General features: G+C 45.6%; 1 protein-coding gene across 2 annotated transcripts in view; it reads right to left on the minus strand.

The window, feature by feature from the left end:
* SLC9A7 (solute carrier family 9 member A7) overlaps positions 1 to 13,739 on the minus strand; it is a 133,674-nt gene that overhangs the window by 68,265 nt on the left and 51,670 nt on the right. For both annotated transcript variants that reach the window (XM_030305046.1, XM_030305045.1), the window contains exon 2: positions 1,369 to 1,568. In XM_030305046.1, the coding sequence (XP_030160906.1) occupies positions 1,369 to 1,568 (200 nt within the window). The remainder of the gene's footprint in view (positions 1 to 1,368; positions 1,569 to 13,739) is intronic.

Here is a 13,739-nt window from a genome sequence, read left to right on the forward strand (position 1 = left end):
AAAAAGAAAAAAAGTCAATTTCCAGTTTAGTACCAGTTGGTGCTATAATATTTGCTTAATATTTTAAGCCACTGACTAAAGTTTCAATGTTTAAAAAAGCAAATAAGACAGATGTGAAAAATCATGGACTCATCACAACAGAGAAGCCACTCCTGCTCTTGGTGTGTTGTTTAATACATATTAAGAAACAACAGTTTGGGGCACCTGGGTGGCTCAAGTCGGTTAAACGTCAGACTTTGGCTCAGGTCATGATCACACAGTTTGTGGGTTCGAGCCCCCGTGTCGGGCTCTGTGCTGAGAGCTCAGAGCCTGGAGCCTGCCTTAGATTCTGTGTCTCCTTCTCTCTCTCTGCCCCTCCGCCACTCATGCTCTGTCTCTCTCTCCCTCAAAAATAAATAATCATTTAAAAAATTAAAAAAAAAAAAACAGTTCAGTGCAATCTGAGATTTCCCAGAAAGCTTCGGGCCAATGGTTTGGGGATTTTTTTGGCCAATGTTTTTAAACAAGAAATAAAAAGCTTGATTTTTATCAAACCTTTATTCAAGGTTCCACTGCAATAGAAGATGCTGTCATGGTTCTTTATTAATTTTCTGGATCCTCCCACAGATTCATTTATAGACATAATTCTACTGAATTTAAGTCTCTTTTGAGGACCAGCCTTTTGTGAGACTTGATGTTGCCTGGATCAAAGTCTACAATGACACTAGAGGCTTTCTGAACATCAACATAAAAATTCAACAGCTCTAGGGCGACTGAAATTACCTTCTAGGCTTGATACGGGGAAATCACCCTGAAACTATTATAAAAGAGCAAAATCTTATCACATCTAGAGAAGAATGAAGCAGTCTATAAACCTCCCAAACTTCAAGAATTTGTTCATGTTGGCAGATGGACGGGCTCTTACTGAAATTAACCTTAAAGCTTCACTTTAATTATTAAAAGCCAAGTTAGCATGTCTCTTTAGAAACTGGAAATGTTAAGCAGCCTAATTAAAACTGCAATGCTTCTGGGCACCTGGGTGGCTCAGATGGTGAAGCATCCGACTTCGGCTCGGGTCATGATCTCGCGGTTCGGGGGTTCGAGCCTCACGTCGGGCTCTGTGATGACAGCTCGGGAGCCTGAAGCCTCCTTCGGATTCTGTGTCTCCCTCTCTCTCTGCCCCTCCCCCGCTCTCACTCTGTCTCTTTCTCTCTCCAAAATAAAATAATCATTTAAAAAAAAAAAAAAAGCTTCCTAAGCCAAACTGAGAGCCAGGAATGTTACCAATACTCCAGGAGTCTGAAAGGATTTCTCTTGCCAAGGTCGACATGGAGTCGGAAAGTCAAACACCCCTGGCAGGGCAGCAGTGGCTGAGCGTCCCCAGCTCACCTTCCTCAATATGTCATTCTGCTCTACGCTGTTGATCTTGCCAGGGCCGATTTCTCCTTTCAGGGTGTATTCGAAGAACTTCCCACTGACGTTCACTAATAAGGTGCTGAAGGCCCTGTCTTCCTGAGTACAGCTCACTGACTTGTCATGACCACCAGTGGCGGGGGTGCCATACCTCAGGATCACGCCCACGATGAGCCCTGCAACAGAGTGAACAGAGTGGGAGAAAAAACAAAAAACCACATCAGGCCTGGGGAAAGACAGACAGAGAGCAGGGAAAGAGCGACACGGTCGACCGGCAACAACAAAGAAGCCCAGGAGTCATCTCGGAGCCCAGGGACAAGGTGTGTATTTAAGAGCGGCGGCGTAGTCCTTCCGAAGGGTTAACATCCTCTCGTACAAGTCCCTCGGCCACCGGGAGGACGAGGTGGGACAGTACCTTCCCTGGTTATTACGGCGCCGAGTAATTTTCACGAGTGATCACATCTCACTCCTCGGGCTTTTGGCGGAGGAACATGCAATGATAAGGAGCACAGTGTTTTTCTGCCAAGGACAGCACAAAGCACAGCCTCTGAGCTTTGATCTGGTCCAGCAGCCTTCAGGCCAGTCCTGCTGCCGTCTGCCAGCACGGACTGGGCCGCAGGAATTTCTAGCTCCTCCGAATGTAACGTTGCTTTGCCACACACCAGGGGGAGGGGGAAGGGGGTATAAAAAAAAAAAAAGAATGAAAGAAAAGAAATGCTTTGGTTTAGGTCGTTTCAAGTACTGGGTGGAGGAAGTCATTACGTCCCTTGGGGAGCTGCACAGCACAGTGCAAATGCTTGCAATCATGACTCAAAGGGTGTAGAGCTGGTTTCTTGGACCTGTGGCTCTAATACAGCTCAGATAATTAGCTGCAAGTCTTATTTTTTTTTAATGTGTATTTATTTTTGAGAGAGAGAGACAGAGCGCGAGCAGAGGAGGGGCAGAGAGAGAGGGAGACCCAGAACCCGAAGCAGGCTCTAGGCTCCGAGCTGTCAGCACAGAGCCGGATGAGGGGCTCGAACTCACGAACCGTGAGATCATGACCTGAGCCGAAGTCAGACACTTAACCGACTGAGCCGCCCAGGCGCCCCCTAGCTGCAAGTCTTTAAGTCTCATACCATTCTTAGGAGGGGTTTCCCATTAGGAAAAAACAAAAACAAAAACAAACCCCAGCAAAATCGTGTATAAGCATCTGATTCCACAGTGAAGGAATGTTGTCCCCCTGGTCCTGGACATGTGACATGTGAAGAAAACATAAATCACCACGAGACACTTTCTATGATTCTCTTTTAGGAGGAAACCTTCAGATCTCTCTCCGTATTCCATTCTTTGCGAGCAGTGTTAAAAGACAGAATGGTAAAATGCTCTGCCATCTCATTTTGCCATTAATGGAGAAAGTTCTGTGAGATCAATGTTTACTGTATTCTGTGCATAATGTTCTATAACGTCTCTTATCACCAAGACATAGGAGAACCCACAAGACATTGCTGAAGAATAATATATGAAATCTAGAAAAAACACAGGTCCTTTAGCCAAACTCTGTCTGTACTGCATTATTAATTATTATTATTATTGGGGCACCCGGGTGGCTCAGTCAGTTAAGCGTCTGACTTCGGCTCAGGTCATGATCTCGCGGTTTGTGGGTTTGAGCCCCACGTCAGGCTCTGTGCTGACAGCTCAGAACCTGGAGCCTGCTTTGGATTCTGTCTCTCCCTCTCTCTCTCTGCCCCTCCCCTGCTCACGCTCTGTCTCTCTCTCGCTCAAAAATAAATAAACATTTATTATTATTTTTTTCCTTCCCCTCCCCATGGCCTTCTGTTAAGTTTCTCAGGATCCACATAACAATGAAAACATATGGTATCTGTCTTTCTCTGTATGGCTTATTTCACTTAGCATCACACTCTCCAGTTCCATCCACGTGGCTACAAAGGGCCAGATTTCATTCTTTCTCATTGCCACGTAGTACTCCATTGTGTATATAAACCACAATTTCTTTATCCATTCATCAGTTGATGGACATTTAGGCTCTTTCCATAATTTGGCTACTGTTGAAAGTGCTGCTATAAACAAAGAGGTTAGAGAGGGAGGGAGCCAAAACATAAGAGACTCTTAAAAACTGAGAACTGAGGGTTGATGAGGGGGTGGGGGGGGAGGGTGGGTGATGGGTGTTGAGGAGGGCACCTGTTGGGATGAGCACTGGGTGTTGTATGGAAACCAATTTGACAATAAATTTCATATTAGAAGGAAAGAAAGAAAGAAAGAAAGAAAGAAAGAAAGAAAGAAAGAAAGAAAGAAAATAAACATTTAAAAAAATCTTTAAAAACATGTCAGCTGGTGAAGAAAGAATCCCTGACTTCACAGGCATAGGACTAATATCAGGGAAGAATTTCGTTTTAAACTTTTAAAGAAAGCAAACATGGATGAAATTCCTTTGACATTTAACAAGCTTAAAACAAGATGGCGAGGGGCACCTGGATGGCTCAGTCAGTCAAGTGTCTGACTTTATAGCTCATGATCTCATGCTTCACGAGCTCAAGCCCCACTCTGTGCGGACAGCTTGGAGCCTGGAGCCTGCTTCAGATTCTGTGTCTCCCTCTCTCTCTGTCCCTCTCCTGTTCTCTCTCTCTCTCTCTCTCTCTCTCTCTCAAAAATAAATAAAACATTTAAAAAACTTTGTAAAGAAAAAATACCAACTTCCTTCACAACTGCCAACTTTTCTAATTTTTAAAAGAAAGACATAACAACAACAACAACAGCAGCAAAATAACCGCTCTCTACAGTTTATATATATGCCCATCCAAAAACTGGTGGTATGAGGAAGGAATTTAATTATGGACAAAGTGTGGCTCAAAAACCCCATAAGGCCATTAAAGAAGTTGGCCTCCATTAGTCTGGTGCCAGTTCCTGCTTTTGTGATTGAAGTTGTTGGGAAGAGAGTTGAGCAAGTCAACACTCAGCTGTAATTCGAGACAGCCATCCACCTGCTGTGATATTTAGATGTCTCTATTAATAAAAGCCTTTGTTAAGGAGCTGGCGAACAGGTGCATGGATACACTGTTCTCCTCTAATGAGATTTCACTTCCATCCTATGAGCCACTGGGAGTAGATGATTGCCAGTTCTGTCTGGCTACCACTGTGGGCTTGTTTGCGGCACCCTCAGAGTTGTTCTCAGCTTGAAAGCTTCATCTAACATGCTGAGAAGAGAAAGCACTTCATTCCACACCCAGTTACACGGTGTGCGAAGAAAGCGAATACAATCTTGAAACGTTTCCATTTGTAATCACTCTCTATTTCCTGCTCTCCGCCTCAGGCAATTACTGATCTACTTTCCGATCTCTCTAGATCGGACGTTCCATATAAATGGAATCATAGGGGCGCCTGGGTGGCTCAGTCGGTTAAGCGGCCGACTTCGGCTCAGGTCATGATCTCGCGGTCCGTGAGTTCGAGCCCCGCGTCGGACTCTGTGCTGACAGCTCAGAGCCTGGAGCCCGTTTCAGATTCTGTGTCTCCCTCTCTCTCTGCCCCTCCCCTGTTCATGCTCTGTCTCTCTCTGTCTCAAAAGTAAATAAACGTTAAAAAAAAATTAAAAAAAAAATAAATGGAATCATAAAATAGGGAGCCTTTTGTGTCTGGCTTCGTTCACGGAGCGTCATGTTTTCAAGGTTCACCTGTGTGTAAGGAAGGTCTTAGTACTTCATTAGTTTTGATTGCTGAGTAGTATTCCATTGTAAGGATATACCATATTTTGCTTATCCATTCACCAGTTGATAAGCACCTGGGTTGTTTCACTTTTCTGCTATTATGAATAATGCTGCTGTGGATATTTGCATACCAGTCTCTGTGGACATAGGTTTTCATGTCTCTAAGGCAGATACCCAGATGCCATTTTGTGACAATCCCTTTCCCCCCCAAGCAATGAATGAGAGTTCTAGTTGCTCCCCACCTGGTAAGTCTTGACAATACACCAGAAAAGCTGTGAATCGCCACACGGCCAGCCTGGGAGTAATACTTCCCTGCCAGAGGATGACTTTGATGAAAGAAGTAAAGTGAGCCCATAGCTCTTTAAGACCCAAGTTCTGTCTTGTCCCGACCAGTATATGAAACACTAAAATAGTGAAAATCAAGCCCGTCGGTCAAGCGTTCGGCCTCCAATCCAATGCCCCTCTTCTTTAGCAGCTGACATTTCTGAGGTTTGATTAAGACCAAGATGGAACACGTTTTTGTGATTCGAAGCCACTATCCGTTATAAGTAGTGTCCCCAAATATGGAATGTCACAGTCAGGAAGAAGAAGAAGATTTTAGGTCTTAGAGATCTGCTTAACAAAAGCAGACACGGAGAAACCGTTACACTGTCCCATGAAGCTCTTGGAAGAGGTTTTTATTTTTTTTTAAGTCTATTCATTTATTTTGAGAGAGACCGAGACAGCACGAGTTGGGGAGAGGGAGAAAGAGAGGGAGAGAGAGAATCCCAAGCAGGCTCTGCGTTGCCAGCGCACAGCCCAACACGGGGCTCGAACCCACGAAACCGCGAGATCATGACCTGAGCAGAAAGTAAGAGACGCGCACCTGACTTAGCCACCCAGGAGCCCCATTTGGAACAGGTTTTTATTGGAAACTAGGCCCAGGGAGGTAGACACGGCTTGATGGCTGGACTTTTTTAAATTTTTTAATTAAAAAAAATTTTTTTAATGTTTTTATTTATTTTTGAGACAGAGAGAGACAGAGCACGAGCAGGGGAGGGGCAGAGAGAGAGGGAGACACAGAATCCGAAGCGGGCTCCAGGCTCTGAGCGGTCAGCACAGAACCCGACGTGGGGCTTGAACTCACGGACCGCGAGATCATGACCTGAGCCGAAATCGGACGCTTAACCGATGGAGCCACCCAGGCGCCCCAAGAACTTGATGGCCGAACTTTTAACTAGAGGAGTCCAATATGGTACTCACATGTAGGCTGAGAGCCTGGAGCCTGCTTCGGATTCTGGGTCTCTCTCTCTCTCTCTGCCCCTCCCTTGCTCATTCTCTGTCTCTGTCTCTCCCTCAAAAACAAATAAACATTAAAAAATATTTGAATGCTTTTAAAATAAAATTCACAGATAGGTTTGAGTGGAAGATAATGGGAGGTCAGCAAATCCCTGGATTAGGTCTGAGGACCTTTCAAACTACGGTGCTGGCTTTCTGCTTTAGATCAGGTATATGATTTATTGGCTTCTGCTTCATACTCTGACATTTCCCAAAATCAAGGACAGCACCTGTGGGCTAAGTCGTCCCTCAACACATTTTAATTGCTGTGCTGTATATCTCTCCTTCGATTAAACACATCAATCAAATCCACGTCAATTGCCAAGGGACTAGACTACAAAGGTTACCACAGCAGATTATCACACACTTCCCTGACCTGTCTGCCACTCTTTGAAGGCCCAGCCGAGACTTGCAGATGAGCATCAACTGCCCTTTGAAATAAATTAATCAATCTTTCCTCTGAGCGTCTGCCTGGAAGTCTCTCCCCCACTCGGTCTTTCCCTAGTCATCCCCCACGGGGTTTACTCCGACTTTTCCTTCAAGTCACAATATAGTCCTCACTTCTTCCAGGCAGGGAAGCCCTTCGTGACACCTCAGGACAGGGCACAGTCCACAACCAGGGCTGTCGTCACAGCATTCGACATGAAAGATGCTCCTTGGAATTGTTCAAGGCACACGTACACAACCATATGTGGCCGCCCTCTTCATGAAGCATCTCTAGAACACGGTCCCTCCTGCGCTCTGAATGCCTTTTACCTGTGTGTCCCCCAGCCCCAGGACTAATTTTCCCGAGGGCAATGCTCAGTGAGTGCTCGCCAGCCATTCCTGCACCTGACCCACCATGGCCACGCAATAAATGACGGCAGACGACGGGGACGTTCGTCAGTAGCCATCTGTTAACCAAGAATTACCTCATGTGAGTTATAGAAAAAGATACTTAGCTCTGAACTCTAAGAAAGCAACTACAATTAGTTTCAACCTCTTAGCTGCCATAAAAATCCAAGAACGCCCACACTGATCAGCCTTTAGAATTGGGCCCAAATTAATGACCACAAGTCGAGTACTCTCACGGGTTAAAAACCTTCCAACGGTCTTATGAGGCGTATCATGGAATCCACCTTCCTAGAGGCTCTGAAGTTAAGTAACGTTGCAAATAAACAGATGCGCTGATCGCAGTTACCTTAGACAGCCATGAAACTGGGACACACAACAGCAACCACATTTGACGCTCATGTTACCGGAATCACTGAGGGATGGCTGAGTCTTAAACGGAAAGAAATGCAAACATATGGACACACACGAGTGGAGGTAGGGTTTTTGATAACACTGGGGAAAAGAAATGAACAAAATAGAGCTTGTACTTACCTACGTTTTAACTGAGGATGGTCTATTTTTGAAAATTAAAGAAAACAAAACCCATTTAAGAATTCACCTGAGGGGCGCCTGGGTGGCGCAGTCGGTTAAGCGTCCGACTTCAGCCAGGTCACGATCTCGCGGTCCGTGAGTTCGAGCCCCGCGTCGGGCTCTGGGCTGATGGCTCAGAGCCTGGAGCCTGCTTCCGATTCTGTGTCTCCCTCTCTCTCTGCCCCTCCCCCATTCATGCTCTGTCTCTCTCTGTCTCAAAAATAAACATTAAAAAAAAAAAAAAAAGAATTCACCTGAATTCAAAGGCTAGCAACCAAAAAAAGTCTGCTGTGGAATGAACTGTGTTCTCTCGAACTTCGTATGCTGAAGCCCGAACCCCCCGCCATGGGACTGTATTTGGAGATAAGGCTTTTAAGGAGGAAATAAAGGTTAAATGAGGTCATAAGCGGGGCTCTGCTCTGACAGGACTGGTGGCCTTATAAGAAGAGGAAGGACACCTGCTCCCTCTTCCCGTGCACACGTACACAGAGGAAAGGCCACAGAGGACACAGTGAGAAGGTGGCCATCTGCAAGCCAGGAAGACAGGCCTCACCAGAACCCAACTGGGCCGGCACCGTGATCTTAAGACTTCCAGCCCTCAGAATTGTGGGAAATAAATTTCTCTTGTTTGAGCCACCCAGTCCGTGGTATTTTGTAAACAGCAGCCTGAGCTAATACACTACCTTGCTGAGAAATTCCAGGTGGCCTCTCTAAACTATCAACAATATCCTTTTGGCTAATGCACACCTGACTGCACCACTAGGAAACTTTTCTTTCACAGATGAGAAGTTAGGATCCCACTGCTCTAACACAGGGTCCTTAACCCTTACTCCAGAGATGGTTTTTGTCTGTCTTTCCTTTTCCCATATTGACCTCCCGGCATGAACTCAGACTTTTGTAGAAAGTATTATCCTAGGGCACTAAGAAACTACCATACCTCTGTTCTCCCTGGTCAGAACTGATGGGGCCAGACAAGAGATAAATTTCCATTAATGCTTTTAAAACATCATCTTGGGAAGATGTCGAAATGTGTTTAGAAATCTAGTCGTAGGCCAACAATACATAATTTTTTAAAAATGTTTATTTATTTTGAGAAAGAGAGAGAGAGAACATGACGAGCAGGGTAGGCGGCAGAGAGAGAGGCAGAGAGGGAATCCCAACTAGGTTCTGCACTGTCAGTGCTGAGCCCGATGCGGGGCTCAAGCCCACGAACCAGGAGATCCTGAAATCAGGAGTCGGATGCTTAAACAACTGAGCCATCCAGGCACCCCCACAATACATAATTTTTAACTCAGATGATCAATGCAACAATTCTAAAAAAGGAGGACAAAGGTTTAAATTTAAATGGATGATTACATATATTAGTAAGTTAGCTATAATAAGACTATAAAAAACTTTATTAGGAAATATGTCAGATACCCCAAAATATAAGTAGAGTACATATAAGGGGAAAGAGAAATATAATCAGGTAAGAATACATGGGGGTGTTCAAAGGTACTGGTAATTTTCTGTTTCTTAAGCTGGACAATAAATACAGAGCCATTTATTCTACTTTTTAGCTTATAAACACTATTTTGTATACTCAATGCAGTTCACAAGAATTTATCAGGATAAGGGCCACCTGGGTGGCTCAGTGGGTTAAGCATCCGACTCTTGATTTCGGCTCAGGTTGTGATCTCCTGGTTCGTGGGATTGAGCCCCGCGTCGGGCTCTGCACTGACAGTGCGGAGCCTGCTTGGGATTCTCTCTCTCCCAGGCTCTCTGCCTCTCCCTCGTTCACACTCTCTCTCAAAATAAATCAATACACATTTAAAAAAAGGGAACTTATCAGTAAGAATGGTCTACCAGACATCTCTGTGGCTATCACTCAGTTCAATAGCACACTGCCAAGAGATCTAAGCATGCTTCGTATTCTTCCCAGTCAAGACGTGAACTTGCCCCCCACGCCCCCAGAAACTACTACCCTGAACTGGGTGTTCACTATGCTCTTAGAGTTTAACTGAGGCCATACGTTGCCGAATTTTGCACGTCTTTGAATTAATTACGTGTGATGTGAATTATTCGGGGACTGGCTTTTTTCACCCCATAATACGCTTATGAGAGTCATCCATACTGACATCCGGCTCCGGGGCAGGATTCTCACTTCTTGAAATTCTAATTTGGTTCTTTTGCAAATACGCTGGACTTTTTGTTTGTTGACAGAATCTGCACTGAGGGGTGACTATGTTTACGACCGTCACTTCTGCACTCTGTGACTACTGGTTGCTTACTCCAATCGGCTTCACGGGGTGGATAACAACACACTATTGTAAAAGGCTCAAATGCTTTCTGCAAAGGATACCGGCTAAATAGTGTCCCTTCACGTGGCGGAGTCTGTAACCACTGTATTAAAAAGAATGCAGCAATGCCACATCCGACTGTGGCTCAGGTCACAATTTCACTGTTGGTGAGTTCAAGCCCCGCGTCGGGTTCCGCGCTGCCAGCTCAGAGCCTGGAGCCTGCTTCGGATTCTGTCTCCCTCTCTCGCTCTCTGCCCTTCCCCCGCTCACACTCTGTCTGTCTGTCTCTCTCCCTCTCTCTCTCAAAAATAAACATTAAAAACTAAAATATATAAATAAATACAAATGACAGCTAAATACTAAAGGGGAGCCAGGCCATTTCCTGCCTCTCTGCTCTTGGCACCTGCTGTCTACGCTGCCCGGTCTGTCTCCCAGTTCCCACCATGCCCCGCCCCCCCCAACCCCCCGCAACCCCCCCCTCCCGTCTACCTGGTCACTTCCTATTCATCTGCAGGACTAATCTGAAATCACACCAGCTTTGGCACAAAGTTAACCGCTCCTTCCTCCGGGCTGTTAGTGCGTGTCTATTCTCCCCAGGAGATGGCAAACTCCACGGAACCCAGCACAACGTCTGGGACATGGTCATTGTTCAATAAATGTTTGCTGAAAGAATGAAATAACAAAAATCAAAAACTGTGGGGTGCCTGGGTGGCTCAGTCGGTTAAGCGTCCGACTTCGGCTCAGGTCGTGATCTCGCAGTCCGTGAGTTCAAGCCCCGCGTCGGGCTCTGTGCTGACCGCTCAGAGCCTGGAGCCTGTCTCGGATTCTGTGTCTCTCTCTCTGACCCTCCCCTGTTCATGCTCTGTCTCTCTCTGTCTCAAAAATAAATAAATGTTAAAAAAAATTTAAAAAAAAAAGAAAAAGAAAATCAAAAACTGTAATGTGACTACAAATAATGCTAATAGATTACACACATATGAAAGCATCGGTTCCCCAAACTGTGACCATATTGCCCTTTCCCCCCCTGCAACTTACATCTAGGGTTTGGCAGGCAACGAAGCGGCATCCGAAAAAGATTGCTTTTGTATTTGGGGTGCAATTTCTTGAGTCATGAAATTGGTATCTGGGAAGTATCCAAAGTCAACAACCAGAGGCGACATTAATGACACATCAAGAAACACGTCACACCATGCGCCCGGCAAAATCTTTTATGTGTTTATGAGGGCAGAATAAAATGTAATTACTCGGTAGTTCAAGTTTGACCCAGCTCGAAACTATATCGTATTTAACAGCCTACTTGGTAAAATTATTTTATAACAAAACACACACTGGAGAGGCTATAACAGAAAATCTGGGGGCGCCTGGCTCGCTCAGAGGAGCATGTAACTCCTGATCTCGGGGTCATGAGTTCAAGTCCCACGTTGGGTGTAGAGTTTACCTAAATAAACTTAAAAAAAAAAAAGAAAGAAAAGAAAATCGGTTTTTCGTCCTTCTGAGAGCTTGTACCGAACAGGTGTATGCTGTATTCCAGGAGGAGAGGGCTTTGGTCTGGGTGTTAAGCAGGCATGGAGCATTTAGCCTTCTGAGCTCCCCCACCAACACCACACACACACACACACACACACACACACACACACACACACACCTGCCAGCCACACACACACACACACACACACACACACACACACACACACACACACCTCTGCCAGCCTGGGAACACATAACTAAGGATAAAGCCAGCCAAAGTGACAACCACCATAAAACAGGCATATAAAGGGGCGCCTAGGTGGCTCAGTCGGTTGAGCATCCGACTTCAGCTCAGGTCATGATCTCGTGGTCCATGAGTTTGAGTCCCATGACGGGCTCTGTGCTGACAGCTCAGAGCCTGGAGCCTGTTTCAGATTCTGTGTGTCCCTCTCTCTCTGCCCCTCCTCCGTCCGCACGCTGTCTCTCTCTCACTCAAAAATGAAATAAACACTAAGAAATCAATCAATCAATCAATGAATCAATGCATGCATGCATGCATGCATGTCAGGGCGGGGCGCCTGGGTGGCTCAGTCGGTTAAGCATCTGATTTTGGCACAGGTCCTTATCTTGCAGTTCGTGGGTTCGAGCCTCACGTCGGGCTCTGTGCTGACAGCTCAGAGCCTGGAGCCTGCTTCAATTCTCTTGTCTCCCTCTCTCTCTGCCCCTCCACACTCACGCTCTGTCTCTGTCTCTGTCAAAAATAAAATAGGGGCGCCTGGGTGGTGCAGTCGGTTAAACGCCCGACTTCAGCCAGGTCACGATCTCGCGGTCCGTGAGTTCGAGCCCCGCGTCGGGCTCTGGGCTGATGGCTCAGAGGCTGGAGCCTGTTTCCGATTCTGTGTCTCCCTCTCTCTCTGCCCCTCCCCCGTTCATGCTCTGTCTCTCTCTGTCCCAAAATAAATAAACGTTGAAAGAAAAAAAAATTAAAAATAAAATAAAATAAAATAAAATAAACATTAAAAATTAAAAAAAGAAAACCAGAGGCATAAAAAGGTGACACGGTAAGGAACGGAATAAATAATTCTTTCAGGTGAAACAAGTAGTAGAGGAAAACTTCACAGAGAAGGTGGCTTTCTCAGTTGGGCCTTTCAAGATGAGTCAGACTTTCATGGATGAAGGAAGAAGGAGGTGTGAGCTAGATTTCAGAGAAAGCCCTCAGCATGATGTGGGGGGAGCGAACGTTATAGCCAGACCAGCGTGGCTGGAGCACAGACCATGTTAGGAGAAAGAGGAAGGGCAGAGACCGTGTGCCAAAAGTGAGGTTGGCTCGAGCTCACAAGGACAGACTTTAACCCACAGAAAGGAGACACCACAGACTTCTGGGCTAAGAAGGGGCAGGATCAGGCTGCAGGAAGACGTGGAGACGGCTGCAGGAAGAGAGAGGCTACAAGTATAAGAACTTTATCAAGCTTTCCTAAAAGTATCATGCCTCTCGGGGAAAAAAAAAAAAAGATAAAAATCAGAGTGCACACAAATTGAGGGAGAGGGGCAGAGGGGCAGAGAGGGAGAAAAAGAGAGAAAGAGAGAGAGAGTGCACAGACCCTGACACGGGGCTCAATCCCACAATGTTGGGATCATGACTTGAGCCAAAATCAACAACAGTCAGATGTTTAACCAACTGAGCCACCCAGGTGCCCCTTGTAGCTGTGTGTGTGTGTGTGTGTGTGTGTGTGTGTGTGTACATGTATTTAAAGATTCTTTGTCTTTTGGAAATAAACACTGAAATATTTACCAATAAAATTTGGGATTTTGTAACCACTGAAGTCTACTCCTGAAACCAACATTGCACTGTATGTTAACAAATTAAACTTGAAATTTAAAAAAAGCTTTTTTTAAAAGTTGGGATTTTGTATCGGCAACGTGGGTAGCTGTGAGGGGTACAGGTTAAACAAGATCGACCATGAACTGGTAATTAACGAAGTTGGCCAACGGGTACATGGGTTGTGGTTTACTATATTTCTGTGTGGGGTTTTGTTTTGTTTTGTTTTGTTTTCTTTTGTTTTCATACCATGAAACAATTCTCTGACGCGAGCCAGGCGTCCCACAATTCAACTCAATTCTGACACTATCTGCCTGGAGATGACGTCAGTTCCCACAGGGTAACGGCTCAGTCCCACAA

The sequence above is a fragment of the Lynx canadensis genome, chromosome X, assembly GCF_007474595.2.
Source record: "Lynx canadensis isolate LIC74 chromosome X, mLynCan4.pri.v2, whole genome shotgun sequence".
NCBI classification, from domain to species: Eukaryota; Metazoa; Chordata; class Mammalia; order Carnivora; family Felidae; genus Lynx; species Lynx canadensis.